Source organism: Gossypium hirsutum, chromosome A13, assembly GCF_007990345.1.
Source record: "Gossypium hirsutum isolate 1008001.06 chromosome A13, Gossypium_hirsutum_v2.1, whole genome shotgun sequence".
Lineage (NCBI taxonomy): Eukaryota > Viridiplantae > Streptophyta > Magnoliopsida > Malvales > Malvaceae > Gossypium > Gossypium hirsutum.
The window spans coordinates 6,523,876-6,549,606 of NC_053436.1; the positions used below are offsets into that span (position 1 = coordinate 6,523,876).

The 25,731-nt window shown below is 32.8% G+C and overlaps 1 protein-coding gene across 1 annotated transcript; it reads left to right on the top strand.

The window, feature by feature from the left end:
• The first annotated feature begins 8,883 nt into the window (after positions 1-8,883).
• LOC107894187 (uncharacterized) lies at positions 8,884-9,662 on the top strand. The gene is made up of 2 exons (XM_016819414.2): positions 8,884-9,044; positions 9,143-9,662. Exons 1-2 carry the CDS (start codon positions 8,994-8,996, stop codon positions 9,566-9,568), a joined length of 477 nt encoding a protein of 158 aa, XP_016674903.2. The 5' UTR covers positions 8,884-8,993; the 3' UTR covers positions 9,569-9,662.
• The last annotated feature ends 16,069 nt before the right edge of the window (positions 9,663-25,731 follow it).

Sequence of the window (25,731 nt, forward strand, 5' to 3'; positions counted from 1 at the left end):
AATTTGGGATTCGATCGAAGCAAGAGTGAGCCAACACTGTATGTCAAGAAGCAAGGGACACAAACACAGCTCATTGTATCCCTATATGTTGATGACCTGCTGGTGACAGGAGGAGATCGAGCAGTGCTGGTCGATTTCAAGACCAAGATGCAAGAAGTATTTGAAATGTCTGATCTAGGGGAAATGTCTTATTTCCTTGGAATGGAGGTGACTCAAGCACAAAATGGGATATTTCTAAGTCAGAGAAACTTTGCCACAAAGATTCTGACCAAGTTCTCCATGCAAAACAGTAAAGCAACTAAAACACCTGTTGCTGTTGGAGAAAAACTATCGAGCCAAGGTGATTTTGAGAAGGTTTGTGAAACAACCTACAGAAGTCTAGTTGGTTGTCTGTTATATTTAACTGCCACTAGACCAGACATAATGTATGCTGTAGGATTGCTCTCAAGGTTCTTGCATTGTTGCAATAAAAAGCATTTACAAGCTGCTAAGAGAGTGCTTAGATATGTCAAATGTACTTTGAGCTATGGTTTAAGGTACAGCAAGGAAGGAAATCTGAAGCTGGTTGGCTACACTGATAGTGACCGGGCTGGCTCGATAGATGACATGAAAAGCACCTCAGGGTATGCTTTCAACCTTGGTTCAGCCATGTTTTGCTGGAGCTCGAAGAAGCAAAGTCTGGTGGCTCAATCTACTGCTGAAGCAGAATATGTGGCAGCTGCAAGTGCTGTCAACCAAGCCATTTGGCTAAGGAAAATCTTAGCTGATTTGAAAGTGCATCAAAAGGAAGCTACTCAGATCTTCAGTGACAACCAATCTTCAGTTGCAATTGCTAAAAATCCAGTGTTCCATGGAAGAACAAAGCATTTCAGCATCAAGTTGCATGTTGTTCGAGAAATGGAGCAAGCTCAGGAAGTGAAGCTGATCCATTGTAATTCTGAGGATCAACTTGCAGACATTTTGACTAAAGCCCTTAATGTCACAAGGTTCGAATGTCTAAGAAGGAAGCTAGGTGTTTGCTCCATGCAAACCAAGGAGGAGTATTGAAGCAATGGTTAGCATGTAGCAATCACATGTTTTATTATTATTATTATTATTATTATTTGGATGTAATGATGTAACTTAGTTGTATTCCAACTAAGTTTGTTAGTGGTAGTAGGTGGTGATTTATTTTAAGTGGATGTAATGATGAAACTTAGTTGTATTCCAACTAAGTTTGTTAGTGGTAGTAGGTGGTGATTTATTTTAAGTGGATGTAATGATGAAACTTAGTTGTATTCCAACTAAGTTGTCAAGTTGTAAGCTTGTATAAATAGGCTTTATGCCATTTTAAAAAAAAATGAATGAATTCAATCAAGATTTCATCCATATACTCTCTATTTTAGCTTTGCTTAAAATTTATTTCATTTTTCTTCTTTGTTTCTGCCGCAAGTCTCGATTCTTGCTCGGCAAGCTTTTTGTTGAACCTTGCTATTTGTTGCACTTAGCTCCAACATATACATCTGCAGCTCATGAGTACACCAATCAACGTTCGGCCTTATCGGTATCCTTATTTTCAAAAGGCAGAAGTGGAACGCCAGGTTCAACAAATGTTAGACAATAATCTGATTCGCAAGAGCACCAGTCCATTTTCCTCTCCAGTGCTCCTTGTCAAAAAGAAAGACGGCACATGGCGCTTTTGTGTCGATTACAGGGCCTTGAATGCAGTTACAATCAAAGATAAATTTCTGATTCCCACGGCGGATGAGTTGTTTGATGAATTAGGCACATCTCAGGATTTCTTTAAGTTAGACTTATTGGCCGGCTACCATCAGATTCGAGTTAAAGCCGACGACGTTCACAAAACTGCATTTCGGACTCACGAAGGACATTATGAATTCCTTGTCATACCGTTCGGTTTAACCAACGCACCCTCCACATTTCAGGCAACAATGAATGATCTTTTTCGGCCTTTTCTTCGTAAATTTGTTTTCATTTTTCTGGATGATATTCTTGTTTACAGTCAGCATTGGCACGAACATTGGTTCATGTTCGGTTGGTTTTGTAGACGTTGCGAGACAATGGGTTTGTCGCTAAACGTAGTAAATGCACTGTTGGCCAGCAATCCGTTGAATACTTGGGTCATATTGTCTCTCCGGAAGGTCTCACCGTAGATCCCACCAAGGTCGACGCCATCCGTAATTGGCCAGTTCCCACTAACCTCAAGGACGTTTGAGGATTTTGGGGCATTGCAGGTTATTACCGTAGATTTATCAAGGGCTTTGCTTCCTTGGCGTCACCGATTTCCGATTTGTTACGCAACAGACAAACTTTTGCATGGACTCCAGCAGCTCAGCAAGCGATGGATCAGCTCAAACATCGTCTTTGCTCTCCCCCAATTCTTAGTCTTCCACAGTTTGATAAAGAATTTCAAATTGAAACGGATGCTTCTGGATCGGGAATAGGGGCTGTCTTGACACAAGATGGTAAGCCTCTCGCCTACTTCAGCCAAAAACTTAGCCCAAGAATGCAGAGTGCGTCGACATACAGTAGAGAAATATTTGCTATCACTCAAGCTGTCGGTAAATGGCGTCAATATCTGGTGGGTCGTCGATTCATTATTCTCACAGATCAGCGCTCCTTACGGGAATTAAATCAGAAAACTATTCAAACTCCAGAGCAACAACGCTGGTTATCGAAGTTAATGGGATACGACTTTGAAATTCGTTATCGACCCGGCAAGCTTAATAATATGGCAGATGCTCTTTCCCGTACAAATGATGTTTCTCTCATGGCCATTTTTCGCCCAATATTTGGAGTATTAGACAATATTCGCACAGCCACCGCCCACGATCCTGCCTTGGTAACTATTCGAACAGCTATCCGCGAGGGACATTCAGATTATACTGATTACACGGACCATGATGGATTGTTGTTATTTCGGGGTAAAATTCTTGTGCCCAACGAAGCTGCCCTTCGATCCTTGCTCCTGTGTGAGTTTCATAGTTCTGTGGTTGGGGGACATTCTGGAATCACTCGGACTTTTCAACGTTTGGCTGCCAACTTCTACTGGTTGGGTATGCGCAAGGCAGTTCGACGGTTCCTTACCGAATGCCAAACTTGTCAACGCATGAAAAGCGACAGCTTGGTACCAGCTGGGCTTTTGCAGCTTCTTCCCATCCCCGAACAGGTATTCGAAGACATTTCTTTAGACTTTATTGTAGGACTGCCAAATTCAAAAGGGAAAGAAACTATTTTGGTTATGGTTGATCGCCTGACCAAATACGGTCATTTCTTCACTCTTCCTCGACACTATGACAGCAAATATGTGGCGCAAATTTTAGTTCAAGGGCTTGTAAAATTGCATGGTATTCCACGTATGATAGTTAGCGATCGTGATCGAATTTTTCTTAGTGATATGTGGACTGAAATGGCCAAGCTTCAGGGAACAGAATTATGTTTGAGCTCTGCTTACCACCCACAAACAGATGGTCAAACTGAAGCGCTGAACCGTTGCCTAGAAATGTATCTCCGTTGTATGGCTGGTGACAACCCGACTAAATGGGACTTATATTTGGCCTGGCCAGAGTATTGGTACAACACTGCTTATCACACATCTGCGAGAATGACTCCATTTCGTGCACTTTATGGACGAGATCCCCCCACGCTTCTATCGTATTTGGAAGGTAGCGCTTCGAATACTCAAGTCGATCAAGCCTTGAAGGATAGAGATGACTTACTCCGTGTGTTGAAGCACAATTTGGTTCAAGTACAAAGCCGCATGAAGAATCAAGCAGATAAACATCGTCGCGAATTAGAATTCGAAGAAGGTGCATGGGTCTATGTGCGGCTCCAACCTTATCGGCAACTATCTTTACGCCTAAGGAAACACGACAAACTTGGCCCAAGATTCTTTGGCCCTTACTGCATTTTAAAACGCATTGGGTCTGTGGCATACAAATTGGATTTACCGAATTCGACTCGTATACATCTTGTTTTTCATGTGTCTCAACTCAGGTCCTGCAAGGGTCAACCGATGCAACAAATCACTCCACTGCCATTGTTGCTCAAGGATGTCTTACCAATCTCCGAATCTGTCAACCTTGAGGACAAGGTCATTTTTCCAAGAGGGGGACCTGTTACAGAAGGGACTGAGGCAGTGGCAAGGGATGTTGATGATACACTTGGAGAGGGGAGTAACAACCCAAGAACGGTTAACCAGACTACCCATGAATTACGCAGGAGCATGAGAGAGAGGAAGGCACCTAAGGCCTTAACAGATTTTGTCCGTTTCTAATAGACTTAGCATATAAATAAGACTAGTCTGTAAAGGAAAATCCATCAAAAATACTTGGAAATTTTTCAATTCTCAATCTACTATCTTTTTTCTGTTTCTATTTTATTTTCTCTACCTGCATCCACAACATGTGCTTAATGGCATTTGAGAAAAATGGAATAATATTGAAAGAATGTCATTCAACTATGAGATCTCCACTTTTCAACGGTTCCATCTATTCTTATTAGAGGAAAAGAATAAAGTTGCTCATCCAAGCTGACGGTTATGAAGTATGAAGGGTGATCACAATGGGCCATCAATCCCTAAGAAGAGAATAAAAGACATCATAATGCCCAGAGAAGAAGATAAATGGGACGAAGTGGCTGTGAAGGTGGCTCAACTAAATGTCAAAGCCATGCATACATTATTTTATGCTCTTTGAGTGACAATGCCAAGAAGATTTGAGACAAACTTGAAATGACTTATAATGGCACAAGTAAGTCAAGAAATCCAAGATAAGTTTGTTTACATTGAATTATAAGTATTTCAAGGCCATGCAGATGAGGGACTTAAGGAGATGTTTGATTGCTTCACCAACATCGTCAATGGTCTCGATGCTCTTGGTAAGGCTTATCCAAACAAGGAGTTGGTGAAAAATATGCTAAATAGTCTTCTTAAATCTTGGGAAGCAAAGCTGACAATCTTTGAGGAGTCCAAAAACTTGAACAAGCTACCTTATGAGGGCACAAATTAGAGTCGATGATTTAAAAGAGGCAAGCTTTTTTAATTTTAAAAATTTGGTTTCAAAGCTAAATGGATTGATTTTTTCATTAAAACTTTCAGGATCAAGTTAGAATTGGATTCAACAGAAACCCACCCAACCCCATTTCCTCTTTTAATTTTACAACTATTTTATTACAATTTTATTATAATTCATAATTTTATGAAGATTGATAACACTATTTTTAATTTTACAAATATCATTTTGTATATTTCATTATAATTTCTTGATTTTATAAAGTCTTATAATATATATTTTTATTTAATTTTGTAAATTTAATATATTATAAAATATTATTTAAAAAAAGGGAGGAGATTGAAAAATCTATTTTGATAACCAAAAAAGAGATTCAATTATTTAAATAAAAAGTAGTTTTAAAGAACATCAAATGGAGAAGTATTAAGATGTAAGGCTAGTTTAACAAATAAACTTTTTGGGATAAAAAGTACTTTTGAGATAAAAATATTCTGAAACAAGACATTTTTACGAGAAAAAAATATTTTTTAAACACCAAAAATTAACCAAATAAATAAAAAATTTAAATCTTTTTCAAAAAATTATTACTCAAAAATATTTTTTAAAAACATTACTAAACTAACCTACGAGTTAAAAACAGTGGAGCTCAGGCCCATTCCCTATCATAATAGATCGCACAGAGAAATATCGACAACGAAAAAAGAAGGGTGATCAGACATGTGCTATTTATTATCCAACTAACATACCTCCACCCATCTATTATTTATTTATTATAAATGGGAAAAAGAAAAGAGACAATGTTATCTATTCTTTGGTAATTTGATATGGGAAGCAGCTGCAAACCCATATTTGCAATAATTGAGTTCATTATTGATAGGGCATATTGGTACAGTTACTCCATCTTTCACTCTTTCAATATCTTTTTATATATTTCCATCAGTATGAATGCATGTGTATCCATTTATATCAATCGGTGAAGATTCATGGAGATTGCATGATGTGATTGCATTATGTGTATCCATTATTCTTGTTAGTAAATATTAGACTAAGTTAACGAATTAGGAATAAGAGTTGAAATAGCTTGATTGTGTTAATTTTAAATATATTTCACTATATAATATATTTTTCAAGATTTAACAAATTCTTTTATTAGAAAACGAGAGTAAGAATCAACAATATGTTACAATAGAAAGATACTCAATAATCTCAAAAAGATTAAACGATAAACCATAGGAGAAAAATAGAGTTTTTAAGGTGTGTTTTAAGTGAAAGTGAACCATGATATATATATATATATATATATAAGATTTTTATTGGCTCAAAACCGCTAAATGGATTTGACCCGGACAAAAATAGTTTAGAGCAATGTTAAACAAATTTACTTAAATATAGCTTCAATCGGTTAAGCTATTTTTAAGTTGGCTAAATATATGTGTTACTAGTTAGTCAAAAATAGTTTAAAAATGATTTAATAAATCTAGATTTTGGTTAAATATAGCTTTTAGCCAAAAATAATTTTAAAAAGATTCTGAACTTGACTAAATATAGGTGTTGTTAATTAAGTAATTTACTCCAAAAATAAAAGAATTCAGTCATCACGATATATCACGCATAAAGGAAACCCATTAATGTACATTACACTAACCTTTTAGTCTCAACTTAGTTGTTACTAAAACATTGAAGTATAATCTTTTATAAACAAGAATCTATTATGCGGAACAGTAAATTAGATTCAAATAATAAGTATTTAATAATTTTTATATATCCACTCCAAATTTATTTTGAATAGTAATTAAAATATTTAAATTTAAATATTAATTGAATCTGCAATATCCAAATTCACAAACAATAAAATAATCATTATCATCCTTCAATCAAAATCAGACTCTTAATGCAAACAAAACTAATAAAAATAAAGTAGTGAAATATAGTTACTAAAATAAAAATAAAAGTTTAAGCAACTTTTTATTATTAAAATATGATAATTTTTAGTAGTATTTATAATAATACCAAATCATAAGTAAATTTGAAATAAATAATGTTACCATTTATATTACATGTATAAAAATTTATGTATTATTTATTATATAAATGATTTAAAATTTAATTCATATACCTTTTCCTTTTTATAGCAGATTAAAAATTATAATAATGTAGGGTGTATATCTTTTTTTTTATTAAATAAGTCCATTTAAGTACAGTTTTTAATAAAATATTAAAAGGAAATATAAAATAGTAATGTGCTTCAACACATTCAAACCTACAATTAGGAGTGAGCAAAATTAGATTCGACTCGAAAAAATCAAAGAAAAATTCTAATTTCGAGTTAAACGAACTGAGTTATTCAAGTTATTCGAGTTATTCAAGTCAACTTAAATTTTTTTCAAATTTCGAGTTCAAGTTATTCGAGTTATTCGAGTCAACTTGAATTTTTTTCAAATTTCGAGTTCGGATCGAGTTGAATTTTACATTATAATATTTTACATTTCTACCCCAAACCCTCAAACATTTTTTCTTTTCCCCCAAAGCTTTTACTCATTTTCACTTTTCCCTCAAAATTTTTACTCCCCTCCCATCCCAACCCCCCATCTACCTCAAATTCATTTCCCACCATTTTTTTTGTTAATATTTTCCTTCCAAAATTTTACTCTCCCATTTACTCTCTCTAAAAAATTTACTCCCAAAAACTCTCAAAACTTTTTATTTTTCCCTAAAATTTTTACTCCCCTCTCATCTCACCGTCCATCTACCCCAAACCCATCCCATCCCCTCCCCCCATTTTTTTTAATATTTTCTCTCTAAAATTTTACTTTCCTTATTTACTTTCCCTCAAAATTTTACTCCCCAAAACTTTTTATTTCCTTCATAAACTTTTACTTCTCACCTTTTATCTCCAAATAAAAAATCAAAATCATCCAAAAAAATCTCTAAATTAAATAATAATAATTCTATTTATATATACTATTTATATTATTAAATTAAATTTCACATTTTGTATTATTTAAATTATTGAATTGTTTAACATATTGAATATTTATATTAAAATTGAATTATTAATAATATCATAAAATATTTTTGTTAAAATTTTATATTGGTATCAATTTCACATTTTATCTCTAAAATAACTTCTATTAAAAAAATCACATTTTTGCATTTAATATATTTTTTAATTTCAAAATACATAATCAGAAGATAATTGAAGCAACTAAGTAAGTAAAGAAGCTAACTCATATATAAAAGATTAATAAATAAATAAATTATAAGGTGATGAAAGTTAATAACAAATTTGATTACGGTGAGTGACAGTAGTTACAATGACCCAAAATTATTTTTTAAAATTTAACTCAAATAAATATATTCAATTCAATTCGAATTCCATCTCACTCAACTCGATTCGAGAAAATTTTAAATCGAGTTAGAATGATAAAATATAATTCGTCAACTCAATTAACTCGAAATTTTTTCATTCGATTCGATCGAACGCTCACCCCTAGCTACAACCTCTTGCATTGACAATAATATCGATACCAATCAAACTAAAACTCAATTGATTAGTTCTTTTTAAATTTAAATAACTTAAATTAATTTTTTTTTCTCCTTTGTTAAATGAAAAAAGAATATTTTTTTAGCCTCTTCCAAAATTAATAATTTAATTTAATTTTGTTTAATTAAGATAACTTGTATGGTATTAATGGATGTATCATTTTAGATATACCATTTTAGGTTTATTTGTATTTTTTTTACAAAAATATTTTCATATTTATATTACATACATACAAATGTATCTCAATAATAGATGAATATAAATATGTTTATCTGAAATAGAATTTTAAAATTATCAATTAAGCCACAACAAAGGCTTTTCCTTTGCCTATAAAAGGGCATCGTAGCCTTCTTCAAAGCTGAAAATATGTTTAAAATAGTTTTAAACAAATAGTTCTAAAAAAAGAAAGAAGAAGAAGAAAGCAAGGAAGGAAGAAGATGGGTCTTCCATGCACTATGGCTCTTTGGTTTCAGCTTCTACTTTTGATGGTATAATCGGCAGTTTCTTTGCTTACCATTTTATATTATATATAATACTGTGTTTTAGTGAAAGCTGTGCATTTAAAGTAATTAAAACTCTTATACAGTGTGGCAGTGGGATACATGGTGTGAAGAATTTGAGGGAAAAACAAGGGGATGCTCAACTTGTTAGAAAGGTGGAGGATAAATATTCTCTTGTTTCTAATATAGCACATCCTGCAGCTGAGGAGTCATCTTCTCAAGTTGCTAAGCAACTGGGGGATATATATTCTAGTTTTTCTGTGTTGGTGGACAAAAGTACTAAGTTGTCTTCTGATCAACTTGCTAAGGAGCTGGAGGATAAATATTCTAGAATTGCTGCCTGGAAACCTTTTGTTGACAAAACTCCCCAATCATCTTCTCAACTTGCTAAGGAGCTGGAGGATAAATATTCTAGAATTGCTGCCTGGAAACCTTTTGTTGACAAAACTCCCCAATCATCCTCTCAACTTGCTAAGGAGCTGGAGGATTCCGGTTACAATATTCCTTCTTAACCCTCTTCTCCATATGTTAAATAGTTCCTTCATAAATATTCTACTATTTTTGGAATGTAATCCCACTTAATAAAGTGTGTGAATTTGTATGGTATCTTTTTTACTTTCTTTCAACTTTGCATCTATTTAGTAAATATTAATAAGGTTAAATTTTGTTATTAGCCCCTATATTATGTAAAAGTTGTGAATTTAGTCTTTATGTTCTAATTTGGTAATTTATAAACATTTTACTCTTTGAAATTTTAATTGATCCAAAGGTAAGTGTTAAACTCGTTACTGTAAAAAATAGAATGTTCGTAATGACAATATATAGCAAAAAAAGGGAAAGAAAAAAAAAGAAAGAACACAGATTTTTATGTGGAAACCCATTTGAGAAAAAAACTCACGGGCAGAGGAAAAAAAATTCACTATGTCGAATTCGAATAATTACAAGAGGAGTAGATTATGTCTATTTATAGGCTTGTAAAAACATATTCTAATAGGAGTGTAGTAATATTGAAACACCTTATTCTAATCAATATCAAATAGATGGAGTTTAATAAGGTTTAAAAAAAACCTTATTCTAAAATAAAATAAAAGAAGTGTAGTTCTATGTGGGTTTTACTTTTATTTTATTTTACCACTGTATTTTATTTAAATAAGGATTCGGGTCGCTCAATTCTAATAATCTCCACCTTGACATGAATTCCCAATGAACAAGTTCTTCATCGTGAACATTCAACGAACAAATTCTTCATCGTGAACACTCAACGAACAAGTTCTCCACCTTTTCCATAAAACCCCTTAATGATTTAACTTCAATAATGAACACTAACCAAGTCTAAGTAATACTCAAACTTCGTTATAGGAAGTGACTTAGTCATCATATCTGCAGGATTTTCATAAGTACTAATTTTGCTCACAACAATATCACCATGAGCAATAATATCACGAACAAAATTGTAACACCCCTTACCCATGTCCGATGTCGGAACAGGATATGAGGCATTACATGACTTAAACATATACATTCATGCAAAAATCGGGCCATAAAATCTCTTTTAATTCAAAACCTTTCAAACACATGCTGTTGTCCCTTATTTGGGTCTACGAAGCCCAAAACATTCATCGGAATTGATTCGGGACTAAACTGAGAACTTTAAGAAGTTTCAGGAAAACTTAGAAAAATTTCCCATGAAATAGGGTCACATGCCCGTGTAAACATAGGGACACGCCCGTATGCCTTTGGCACGCCCGTGTCCTTAGACCGTGTAACTCTCTGTTAATGACATCAACATGCATATCGAACCACACGACTAGGCCACACGCCCGTGTCTCCAGGCCGTGTCTCTCACACGGTTGAGACACACGTCTGTGTCTCAGCTCGTGTGGCCAACACTTAGACTATTTTCCAAGCCTTCATGTTACCCATAATCTTTTACAACCTTATGCACATCAAAATCGCAAATCATGGCATTTTAGTGATTAAACACTCATTATTAAGACATATCCTTAACATTAACATGTCTTCTTTTATCATTATAGTATGGTTACCAACTTATTCATCAAGCACTCATGTTCAATCATTATCACGTTGTGTTTATAACGTACAATTACTATATGGCTATGACCACCTCAGTTGGTCATAGAGCATACATCCAACACACATGTCATATTACTAACCATGCATGGCAAACAAACATAATCACATTATAAACATTAGACATGACATGAATAGCTAGGCTTACAAGCCATAATCAATATGAGCCATATCTCGTGGCCATATGCATATAACTTAATAGAAGCCAACACATTTGGCCAAAGCAAAATAATGCATGTCAATTAACTAAATCCCTATACATGCCACTCACTTGAAAATTTCTAATATATACTTTATTTTTTTTCAAAGGTAGCAACTTGATGGTGTGATGTTGCCTCCGACGATCTCCAACCCCGAGCTAATCTGAAAACACTAAAGGAAAAAAAAAAGGAAGGGAGTAAGCTTTATAGCTTAGTAAGACCGTATGAAAATAATAAGCGACTTATCAACTTGCTTCTCATGGTAATACAACCCTATTTGCATTTTTACTCATATTCCAGTCAAGCTGTCTTCTCGAGTCATAGTCACTAAATTATTTATATCTGGAGCTAAAAAACTCCAAATTAAGTTCTGCTAATTTTTCATAAACCTAGACTCACATATCTTCTTACCATAAAATTTTTAGAATTTTTTGTTTAGCCAATTAGTACAGTTTATTCCTTAAATTTACCCTTTTTCACTGTCTGACAGTTCTGACCTCTCTTCACTAAAAATGTATTATCTCATAATAAGGGACTCGGATGATGTTCTCATCTATTTATATTGAAAATAGACTCATTAAGAGTTCTAATAATATAAATTATAACTCATAAATATTTTTTTACAATTTTCAATGATTTTTTCAAATCAGAACAGGGGATTTCGAAGTCATTCTGACTCTGTCTCACAACAACTAAAATATTTCATAGTATGAAACTCTTTTGCTTACAAAATTTCTTCTATGTGAAACTAGACTCATTAGGATTTAATTTCATATTTTATTCAGCCTCTAACTCAATTTCTACAATTTTTGGTGTATTTTCAAAGTCGGACTACTGCTGCTGACTGAAACTGTTTTATTATTACATTTCACTCTTTCATGATCATTTTTAAATGGGCATTTATGCCAATCCATTTCTCCTTTCATGTTCATTAGGCCACCAAGTAACGGAATATACATTTCACGTTTCAATTTAATGTGGCCTCAAAGCCTCACACAAATTCATCAATCACATTTCAACCATCATGATAAGAATACATATTTGTACATCATAGACATAAAACCATAATCACAAGGTCATCACAAATTTCATTTTCATAGGCATAACTTACTTATTTGTATCTTTACCAAAGGTGCATCATTTCATGTTTTCAATAGCACTTGAGCTTCAAATACATACCTGTACCATTTCAACATGCTCATATATTTACCTTCTCGCTTTCATCACAAGCTTTGAAATATCCGCTGAACCACTTGGAATTCCAAAGGATAATCGGGAAATCTTATACATATCGATGCCGATGTCATATTCCAGATATGGTCTTACACTGGCTCTCATATATCGAGGCTGATGCCATGTCCTAGACATGGTCATACACTAGCTCTCATCTGTTGGTGCCGATGCCATGTCCCAGACATGGTCATACACTGACACATATCAAGCCAATGCCATGTCCCAGACATGGTCTTACACTGACACATATCAAGCTAATTCCATGTCCCAGACATGTCTTACACTAGCTCTCATCTGTCGGTGCCGATGCCATGTCCCAGGCATGATCTTACACTGACACATATCAAGCTGATGCCATGTCCCAGACATGGTCTTACACTAGCTCACATAACAGCAGTGTCTCGATACCCGTATCCTAGGTATTTCTAAAGGTCCAACCGGGATTTCTCAAGGGTCACATCATAGCCAAGCTCGTTCGAAGAATTGATCATACAATTCACAAGATTCGTCACCATAAGAACTTTCATTTCATTTCATCATCCTATAATTTACTCATCTCAACAAGTTGTCTTATTTCATCGAATTTCCAATATTTCATAAATACACCAAGTGAAATCGACATATTAAGTTTTCGATTATTTCATAGGGGTATAACATTTTCTCATACACCCTAGCACTAACAAATAATTCAATAGAATAATAGCAAGAATATTTTCAAGTCTAACAATAATAACATTAATAATATGCTTATTTAATCACACGGACTTACCTCGAATACGAAAACGGTAATTTTACCATTAGTCCATAACCTTGTATTTTCCCGAATTAAGCCCGAATCTCGATTTCCTTGATAATTGAGCTTTGAAAAGCTTGAAACCCCAATGGAGTCATGTAAATTTCGGCAGCCATATGAAGAAGATGAGCAAATTTTTTTTTGGGTTTTATTTTGTCTTTTATGCCTTAAAACACCCAAATGACCAAAATGCCCTTTTTACTAACCCTTCAATTGTTACCCTTCCATGTCTAGTTTTGTCCATACCAAAATATGGTGGTTTATTTGCCATTTAAAGACCTCTAGTTTAAACCCCCATTTCAAACAAGTACTTATATTCAAGAACTCATATTTTGCAATTAATGCTATTTAATCCCAATAATAAAATTTGGCACTTTATCAATAAAATTTACTTAACAAAATTTACACACAATCACTCAAACATATCATGGACTATAGAGTATTATAAAATAAATATTTCTATTCGGATTTGTGGTCTCGTAACTACTGTTTCAACTAGGCCCTATTTCAGGCTATTACAAAAATGATACCGAACATCAATGTTTTTTGTTCTCTCATGAAACATTTGATCTTTTGTAAGAAAGATGACACTCTGATTGTCACAAAATACTGTATTGATTTGAAGGTCTTCATTGAGTTAACTAAAAAGTCCCTTCAACCAAATGGCTTCTTTACAAGCCTTAGTAATCACCATGTACTTAGCTTCAGTGGTAGACAAAGCGACTGTAGTTTTGTAACACCCTAAACCCGTATTCATCACTTGAACAGGGTTACGGAGCATTACCAGACTTATAACTCAATCAATCAAACATTTCATGTACATTTCTCAATCAATTCAAAAACCATTAACAAACATTCATATGGTCTCTAATATGAGCCCTTTGTAATAGCCCATTTTCGGTAAAAATTGGAACAGTGGTTTCGGGACCACAAATTCGAGCTTGTAATGATCCCTAACCCCATACCGTCGCTGGAACAGGGTTATGAGACATTACCAATCAGTATAGTACAATACAGACATTAATTAAATATAAACGTTCAGACTCATCATAATTTTAAGGTGACGTCCCTTTAATGGGCCCTCGCGGTCCAATATGAACAGTAAAATCAATTTGGGACTAAATGAGAATTACTACGAATTTTTCTTTCAAATTTTAAATTCATACTATATACCATTGCCAACCATAATTTACTTATTTTATCAATACTTTCACAACCTAAATGACTCTCATAAGACATCCTAGGTACATGCCATTACCAATACTCAACATACTTTACCTCATTGAATTCGGGATCGGCCTGGAATGCTGATTCAACGGTCTAGCCTTAACCTGCGCACGAAAACAAACCGTACGCTGAGTATACACTCAGTGGTATTTCTATAATCCGAACACTTAAACAATTATAAAACATATTAATTTATATATATTGAACTTTTCAAACTCAATGAGTATTGAAACATTCAATTCCAACTAATGTTTTGGTCTACTTTAAATTCAAAATCATTTATTATTTTTCAATAGCAATTAATAAATCAGTAATATTCATTAACGATAGTCAATCAAAACAATTATTTAGTTAGTAATAGTCAGTTATTCGGTAACAATCAATTATTCAATAATAATCAGTTATTCAGTATCAATCAATTGATCGGTTATCCAGTAACAGTCAACTATTCAGTAAAAATAAAATATACAGTAACAATTAAATTATTCAGTAACAGTCGATCTTTCCAATTCCTTTATTTACCCCTATTAACATGACTCGGACCTAGACGGATACACAGATCCAACCAACACACCAGTACGGCACATAGTGCCTCATCGGCCGAAGCCGGAGCAGTAACAATAACAGTACGGTACACAGAGTACCTCATCGAAACAAATCTGGAACAGTAACAGTACGGTACACAGAGTACCTCATCGGAAAAAATTCGAAACAGTAACAGTAACGGTAACAATAACAACATCCGACACACAAAGTGCCGAATCGGTAACAGTAACGGTAACAGTAACAGTAGTCGGTACATAAGTGCCTGATCAGTAAGCCGGCAAAACCCGTATTCTTTCGTATCCTATGGCATGCCAACTATATCCGACTAGCCCGACTAGTTAATAAGGTATTTAATTCACTTTCCAGTTTTTAATTAATTCATATTTTAATTAATTAACTATATATTTTCAATTCAATATAATTCCATTACTTTTCACTAATAAATATTCAATTTCACAATAATCACAATTTTCTATCAATTTCATCACACTTCCAACTACATATATTTTCCAATATAACAAATATTTATTATTCAATTTCCACATCAATATTCATTTCAATTCAAACATTCATATATATTCATAAATCAATTCAATATAAATTTATCACACACTAAATCAATTCATTTCAATTATAAAGACACAATACAAATAATTCCCATCTTAATTATTTATCATAATATTTATCCAAAATTCAATTATCATAATTGCACAATATCTCATGCACACATATATATATATATTTATAATATATAATTCAATTTAATTCAATCAATATGAATTCATCACATACCAAATTAATCCATTTCCATTATAAACACAATAATTCTCACTTCAACATTTATTAATTGCATTGAATAAAAAATATAACAATTAATAACTAGGTTCGAATTATAGAAATACAAACCGTATTTTCTCGAGCTAACTCCCGTTGTCTTTGCCATTTTTCCTTACTTAGCTGAGATTTCCCGAGACAACGTTAGCTATGGGAATTAAAACAATTCATATTTGTTAATTCACTACTAATTTATATCTAATTAATACAATTTCTATTCAATTTCTACTTTAATTTCAATTTAATCTTAACTAAATTCACTTACTTTTCTATCTCAATTCATACTTCATTTCTATTCAAATTTTGTCCAAACTCATACTTAACTATTAAATTTCCAGCATATTTTCCTAATTTCAAAATTTCATCAATTTAGTCCCTATAACATAAAACTTATGAAATTACTTTACAATTCAATCCTTATTTCATTTCTAACTTGAATTTCTATCAATCTAACCCCTAATTCATCTTTTTATTCAACATGAACAATATTTAGAAATCTAATAACTTTCAAAATATTCACTTAATTTCATCAAAACCTTGTCCCAAAGCTTCCAAAACATCAAAATTAAGTAAAAAGGGCTAAATTGACTTACCTATTAAAACTTCAAGCTTCAAACCTTAATTTTCCCTTTTCATCTTTCTTTTCTCTTTTTCTTTCTTTCTTTCCCCTGCTCTCTGTTTCGTCTGCTTCTATTCTCTTTTCTATTCTTTTATTTACTTTGTTATATATATATCTGTATAAATATATGTATTTATACTTAAATAGTAAGTATTATTTATTTATTCATGTGTATATTATTAATACATTTGTATCCATTTATAACCATACATTTGTCATAATTTAGTATATTTATTTCATAAAAATCTTATAATATGATCATTTAATTAGTAAATATATTTTATAAATAATAAATATATATTAATGATTAAATACATATATTACAAATGTATATATTTTTATTTATACACTTGTATCAAATCATATCCACACATTTGTCTTTATTTAATTTATTCATCATATAATATTAATTTAATGATAACAAATACATTAATTATTTACTTAAATAATAAGTAAATACATAAATATTTTACAAATGTATGTACAATATTTATTACACATGTATTTTATTTTTACCATACACTTGTATTTCTTTTAATTTATTTAATAATAACACCTATTAAATAATAATAGTTTAATATAAAACTATAATAATAACAATTATAACATTTAATATACATAATTCAAGAAAAATCTTGATTTTTCTTCCATTTGCCGCCTCATCTATTGCCAATGGCTTAATTCTCATTTTAATCCTTTTTACTTTCTTTTAATCTGCAATTCAACTTTCATTATTTATTCAATTTAGTCATTTTTCCTAATTCCTCTTAATTAAGCTAAATTCACTTAATTAAAGCCTAGTTAATTACTCAATTAACTTCGTAATTATTTTTCATAAATATTTTCTAATCTATTTTTCAGAAACAGAGACCCGAAAATATATTTTTCCTATAACTTTGAAGTTCGGATCGTTACAGAGCCCGAAAAATGAAATTATTTAAATTACATAAAATGGTAGATAATGTGATAGAAATATGGAATGAAAATTTTTATAGAAAAATTTTATCGATTATGTGTCTAATTGCAAAGAGGACTAAATTGAATAAAATGTCAAAGTTGAATTCTAGAAGCTATAAGGATCAAATAGCAATGGAATTCAAAATGAGAGGTTCTTATATAGCAATTATACCATTGATGAAAAACATGTAGATATTTTAGTGAATCATCCATGGAAAAATAGAAAAAGGTAAAGGACTAAGTTGGAAAGTGGACAAGTTAAATGATATTAATTAAATTAAATGAAAAAGATATTATTTTATCATCTTCTTCCCCAAAAATTCCATGGAAACCCTAGAAAAGAGAAAGAAAGCTTTCATGGCCAAATTAGGTAAGTTCTATGTCCCGTTTTTAATGATTTTCATATTTTTTATGATCGGGAAAGCTTAATTTCTCTATTTGGGGAATTAAATTGAAAGGAAAATAAAGTTTAGAAAATTACCCATGGATTAATATGTTGTAAATTGAAAGTTTATGATAGAAAATAAAAGGTTATTGATAGAGAAATCACTTTTACAAAGTGATTTTTAATGAAAACATGTGTAGGGACTAAATTGAAAAGTAGTGAAATTCTTGGAAAAATTCTAAAATTTCTGAAATTCATGTGCTGTAAAAGTTATATGGAAATTTTGATTAGACTTGGAATAAGGAGTAAATTACATAAATTTCATTTTCCGAGCTTAGGGACGAAATCGTCATTTATTAAAAGTTTAGGGGCAAAATGGTAATTTTGCCTAAAGTGTAAATTGGATCAATGTTGAATTGCATTAAATTGATGTCAAATTTACTCATGTAGATCAGAATAAATTGAATGTAGAGTTAGAACGAGGAAAAGAGAAAATGTCGGATAAATAGACTTTATGTATACGAACATCTATTGAGGTAAGTTTGTATAACTTAGCTATGCATGTCTTTGTGCTTGATTTGAATTGTAATTGTGATTTTATAAATGTACATGTGAAATGATTATATATCCGATAAAGCCCGATGATTGATAATGTTTGAAATAAATGATAATACTCGTAAAGTGATCAATGACTAAAATGTCATTGTTGAGCTTGAATTAAATGTGAAATGTAAATTACATAAATGCGTAAAATTATGAGATTGGACATATATCCAAAAATTTATTGATAAATGCTAAATCCCATTTGAATAAATGAAAGTCGATAGATAAAGGTGATTACCGATATGAAATGAGATCTTGCATGTGTTGCAGAAAGGTTGTCCCGAAAGGGTAATCTTTTGATCTCATTATGAAAAGGAAATGTGCACCTTTTGTGTACCATGTGAGAAGGGATAACTTCGGCTATCGAATGTGAAAAGGAAAGGTATACTTTGTGTATACCACATGAAAAGGCTATGTACACTTTGTGTGTACACTTGAAACGGCATACTTTGTGTACCATTTGAAACACATTTGAAAAGAAAAGGTATACTTTGTGTGTACCATTTGAAAAGGAAATGTGCACAAAGTATACCATTTGAAAAGGAAATGTACACCTTAAGTGTACTACTGGAAAAGGAAATATCCATTGATGTTTTCAATGATTCAACGGGTAAAATCGTGACAAGAAAAGAAAAGAGATTATTACATGTGTTCTCTTGGAAAATATGAAATAATGTTACATGAAATAGAATATGTAGATATGAGATGTTTATGTGTGAATATGAACGGTTTGATGAATACATTCATCCATGAAAATATAATGCTACACTTTGAGCATATCATCCGAGTGATTATCAGTACTTCAATCGGTTATTGAAAAAAGTTCTGACAAGAAATATACTGGAAATTGAGATGAAATGATATGAAATGTATCTGAAATACATAAAAATAATTGACATACATGTTATATGAATACATGAGGTGGAAAAACGTATGTGTATGAAAATTCGAATATGGATGAGCTTGTATATGTGTTTATTGTGGTTTACATGAATCATATGACTAACATGGGTGATGAGAATGTGTGATAGGGCTTGAGAACAAATGGTATAATTGTGCCTTGCATGTTTAATTTGAGTAAGAGTGGTTGGTAAGTTGATTACCAAGTTATACGAACTTATTAAGCATTATATGCTTACTCCATTTTATTTTTCCTTATTTTATAGTAAATCGGAAGCTTGTTGGATCGGAAGCTTTGCGGAGATCACTTACACTATCCATCGTTCCAATTTGGTAGAAAAGGTATAACAATTGTGGTTATAATGGCATGTATAAGTTTTTGTGGCCAAATGATAAATTAATATTTTGGGTTGTAATTAAGTCATAAAAGTGGTTAGTAATGCATATTTGAGATGGATATGCTGTGAAATATTATAGAAACATGTTGATTTGAATATTGGTAATTGGTTGAATGGGTTGGTATATACTTGTAAGATTTCATGCAGGTAAATGATTTGGTTTGGGGTGAGAAATGAGGCTAGGAATGGCCTTATTTCGTCCACACAAGTATTACACACAGACATGTGTCTATGCCGTGTGTGACACACGGTAAGCCCACGGGCGTGTGAGATGACCGTGTGTCCCCTACATCCTTAAATGTGAAGTCAAGATAGTACACGGGCAAAAGACACGGCCGTGTGCCTTGGTCGTGTAAAGGACACGAGTTTCAAGCATGGTCGTGTGTCAAAACATGTGAAAATGGCTTAAAATGGTGAAAAATCAATTGACCACACGTCCTAGCCACATAGGCGTGTGCCTAGGCCTTGTGCCCCTTTGATACTCAAGAATTGGCAAGTCAGAATTCCATACGGGCTGGCCACACGGCCATGGGATCCCCACGGGCTGACCACACGGCCATGTCCTAAGCCACACGAGCATGTGCCCCTATCTTCAAGGATAAATTTTTAAAGTTCCCAGTTTAGTCCCGAACCACTTCCAAAGCATGTATTGGTCTATGTAGGCCCATATTAGGGACTTTATGGTGAAATTTGAAAAGTTTTTATTTGGAATGCAAATTTGTGACTCAGTTTTGTACAAATACTAGTGTATAAGTTCGGTAATGCCTCATAATCCTATTCCGGTAACGGATACTGGTTAGGGGTGTTACACCCTTAAGGCCTAAAATAATCATTAAATTTTGTTCGAGGCTAAACCGGGTACTTAAGAAATTTTTCGAAAAATATATAAATTTTTCAAAGAAGCAGAGACACACGACCGTGTAGCTAGGTCGTGTGCCTTGGTCCATGTGGGCGTTTGAAATGAGGCATACGTTCGTATCCTCGCTCGTGTCCTTACCTGTGTAACTCTCTGACTTGGGTCACACGGCCAGCCATACGCCCGTGTGAACAATTTAATTTTCGAGTTTTAGATGCAAGGGACACAAGGCCAAACCACACGCCTGTGTGCATAGCCGTATGTCACACACAGCTGAGACACACACCCGTGTCTCTGCCCATGTGAACGAAAAATAGGCCATTTTTAGGCCACATTTCTCACCCAATAGGTCTTTCACCAACACAACATCCAAGCACATATACAAGCCAATTTAGAACTCTCAAATGAATGCCAGTACCAAGTTTTATGCATGATATGTCATAACATTTATAAAAATACTCAACTTGCTCATTTTATCACATACTTGCTTAAACATATTTATACTTGATATACCAATTCAACAAGTTCAAGCATACACACATATCAAGCAATTGCCAAGTCTTATATATATACATTCATCAAAGATGCTATCAAGTAGGCAATCTAGATATATCACTAAAATGACCAATTCATTTATACAACATTACTTTCGATATAGTATAAGATGTCGACAAGGTATTTACAATTATATGCATTTACAAAAAAAAAATAGTACCCTAGAGCTCACTAAACAAGAAGGACACTATCATTGAATTTGCATCCTAGGTACATGCTAAACACAAAAAGAAAATGTCATCAACATTGAGTACAAGATTCCTTCAGGATGCCAAGTCCAATTCTACTATTTATCTAACCTGCAACATGTAAATCAATTTTTCATTAATAGGTTCCATTTATTAACTAAACACAATTTCAATCTCCATTAATATGAAATTATAACATAGTCAAATAAGATTTCGATTCTCTCAATAATTCAAGTACTTTATCGTAAATCGATTAACAACGTGGCACCCAGTGCCTAGTGGTAAACCGCAGAAAAGGTTGGGCCCAACGCTAGTTGGATTAAACGACACTAATAAATGTGAGCCCAGCTCTAGTTGGATAACAACAATATTTGCACCCAGTGCTAGTTGGATTAACCGATGATAATTATTGTGAGCCCAGCCTAGTTGGATAAACCAATGGTGATTGCACCCAGTGCTAATCGGATAAACCAACGGTTGTGTGCCCAGCACTAGTCAGACAAGCTGACAAGGATTGGGCCTAGCGCTAGTCGAATTATATCGACAATTGTATGATTATTTACTTCCATAATTTCCGTATTTATTTTCTTATCATTAATTCCATAATATGCATACATTTTATATCAAGAGTTAATTTAGCATTAATCAATTTAAATAATAATTAAAAGTAAAATTAAGCTCGAGTCCACGAACTTACCTTAACAAAATAGTCGTAACAGTGAGGTCGATAGTTACTCCGTTACCTTCGTTTTTCCACGATTCATTTCTAATTGATTCGTTCCTTAACCGAAGTTCATAATTTCATTCAATTAATGCTATTTCATCAATTTAATAATTATATTTATACATTCACATCATTCTACTATATATTAGAAAATTATCCCAACGTTTAACCACTTGTTCAATTTAATCCTCAATACTAAACATAGAATTTAACCACATTAAATCATTAACATCTATATGTAACTTACAAGAATTCCAACTAAATATAATCTATCTAAAACTTAACCATTTAACTATGTCACTTTGAATCTATGACTTTCAAGTCCTTAGAAGTTATTACTCACAAATCACCATACAATTTGCCTATTTTAGTCTACAAAACTTTGTATTTCTCATCCATGAAAATTTCCATCATTTTTATTCTTTCACAAAATTTCAAGATGGGCAACCTAATTCATATTAAAACACTAAAAATATCATTTTTATATCAAAAAAACTAAGTATCACTTATCAATTTAGGCATGCATTAAACCCCTCTAGTTGAACACTCTTCCCCTTTTCTTCTTCAAAAATTCGAGTGCAAGAGCAGAGAAAATTTTTCGCTTTCCCTTTCTATCTTCTTTGTACCTACCTTCTCATTTATCTATTATTATTATCACTTTATTTTTTTTATTTTTTTTATTTCTCTTACAATTATAGTTATCCTATTATCCATAGTAATGATATCACCTATACACATATATTAGTCTCATATACACCCACTAACTCAATTTGACTAAAATCAAAATGGACTATTTACTTAAATAATCCTTGTAACTATTTCTTTCTTCTAATTAATTTAGTCTTTACAACTTAAATTATCAATTTAATATTCAATTTCTTCTAAAGAAATTCCTAAAATTTTTAATATTAATATATATATTATTTTTTAAAACTTGACACTCACAAAGACGGGGTCCTGGAAGTATATTTCCTGACACCCCTAACTCTTGGGTCGTTACAAGTTTACAAAGTGGCTTTCTAGCTAATTGCACAAACTCTGATTGTAAAGACATAACCTGTGAGAGATCTTCTTCTATCAAGGTCTTTAGCAAAATCAGCATCAACATACCCAATGACTACATTTCTAGTTCTTCCAAACTATAAGCAAACATTAGTAGTTCCTCGTAAGTATCTTAAAATCCACTAAACTACTTTTCAGTGTTCTTTACCAGGATTCTCCATGTATCTACTAACTACATTGAATACATATGATAAATCTGGAGATGATCAAACCATAGCATACATGATAGATCCCACTGCACTAGAATATGGAACATGTGACATGTACTCAATCTCATCATCTGATTGTAGAGACAAAGCTAATGAATGTCTAAAGTGGGCTGCTGAATGAGTACTAACAGGTTTAGCACTCTGCATATTGAACTTTCAAAGAACTTTCTCAATGTACCCTTTCTGACTTAGTTACAATTTACTTGTTTTTCCATCTCTAAGAATATCCATACCAAATATCTTCTTTGCTGGTCCCAAATCTTTCATCTCAAATTCTTCACTTAGTTGGGCTTTAACCTTTCTTATCTCTCATTTATCTTTTTCTGCTATCAACATCTTATCAACATAAAGGAGTAGATACACAAAAAAGCCATCATTTTTTTCTTAAAGTAAACATAACTGTCAAAACTACTTCTTTTGAAATCATAAGAAGTCATAAAGGAATCAAACCTCTTGTACCACTGTCTTGGTGACTGTTTTAAATCATAAAGGGACTTTTTTAGTAAGCAAACATAGTCCTCTTTTTCTAAGACTGTAAAAACTTCTGATTGTTGCATGTAAATATCCTCCTCAAGTTCTCCATGCAAAAATACCGTTTTTACATCTAACTACTCAAGCTCCAAATCATGTATGGCCACAATACCAAGCAAAGCTCGAATTGAACTATGCTTCACAAATGGGGAGAACACATCTGTAAAATCCACTCCTGGAATTTGACTGTAACCCTTTGCAACAAGCTTTGCTTTATATCTAAGTTCTTCAAATCCTGAGTGCCTTCCTTCTTTTTAAACATCCATTTACAATGAACAGCCTTTTTTCCTTTAGAAAGTTTCACAAGATCCCTTGTTATATTTTTGTAAAGTGATTCCATCTCCTCTTGCATAGCAAACATCTACTTTTCTAAGTTTTCACAGCTAACCACCTCAGAATAATTAGATGGTTCTTGGTTTGCATCTATATCTTCAGCCACATTTAAAGCATAAGTAACTAGATCAGCCTCGACATATTTCTTTGGAGGTTTAATTTCTCTTCTAAATCTGTTTTTGGCGATAGAGTATTGTAGTGAAAAAACATCTCTATTCTGAATTTTTTTCCTAGCTTGAGGACTCGACTCTGTTTTAGATTCTAGATTAATATGATTATCCACCTGCTTTTGATTTTCTTTATTGAATGATTCTTTAAGAGATAAGTTAGGTAGCATAGTAGTTTCATCAAAAACAACATCTCTGTTAATCATAACTTTTCTATTTCCAGGACACCATAACTTATACCCTTTTACACCAGCTATATAACCAAGAAAAATACATTTAATGGATCTCGGTTCCAAGTTTCCATTATCAATATGAGTATACGAAGGACACCCAAAGATCTTTAAATCAGAATTGTCAGCAGGATTACTAGAACATACCTCCTATGGAGTCTTTTTCTCAATGGAAATGGATGGAGATCAGTTGATCAAAGAACATGCAGTAGAGGCTGTTTTGGCCCAAAATGAATTTGTTAAGTTGGCATTTAACAATATATATCGAACCTTCTCTATGATCATTCTGTTCATTCGTTCTGCAACGTTGTTTTGCTGTGGAGTATGATGAACTGTCAAGTGTCTCACGATCCCTTTTGACTTGCACAGTTTATTAAACTCATCAGAACAGAACTCTAACCCTTTGTCTGTACGAAGGTATTTTATTTATTTTCTCGTCTGTTTTTCAATCATAGTTTTCCAAGACTTAAATGTGAAAAACACATCGCTTTTCTACTTCAAGAAGAACACCCAAACTTTTTTGGAAAAATCATAAATAAAAGTTAGCATATAATTAGCTCCACCTCTCGAAGGCATTTTGGATGACCCCCACAAATTAGAATGAATATACTCCAACATTCCCTTCATGTTATGGATTCCTCTGGTGACTCGAACTCTCTTTTGCTTCCCAAAAATGCAGTGCTCACAGAACTTCAATTTGCAAATTCCTTGAAGATCAAGAAGTCTTCTTTTGCTCAATTCTGCCATGTCATTCTCACTTATATACCCTAGGCACATATGCCAAAATTTAGTAATATCATCATCTGAAAAGGAAAAGGAAGCGGCAGCTGCAGCACTAGTAACAGTAAAACCCTGCAGAACATATAACTTGGCAGTCTTTCTTTGCCCTTTCATCACAACGAGGGAACCTTTGGAATTCTTCAAAACCCCACTTTCAACTGTGTATTTGTACCCTTTTGAATCAAGAGTACTCAACGAAATTAAAGTTCTCTTCAATTTTGAAATATTTCGTACGTCACTGAGTGTTTTGACAA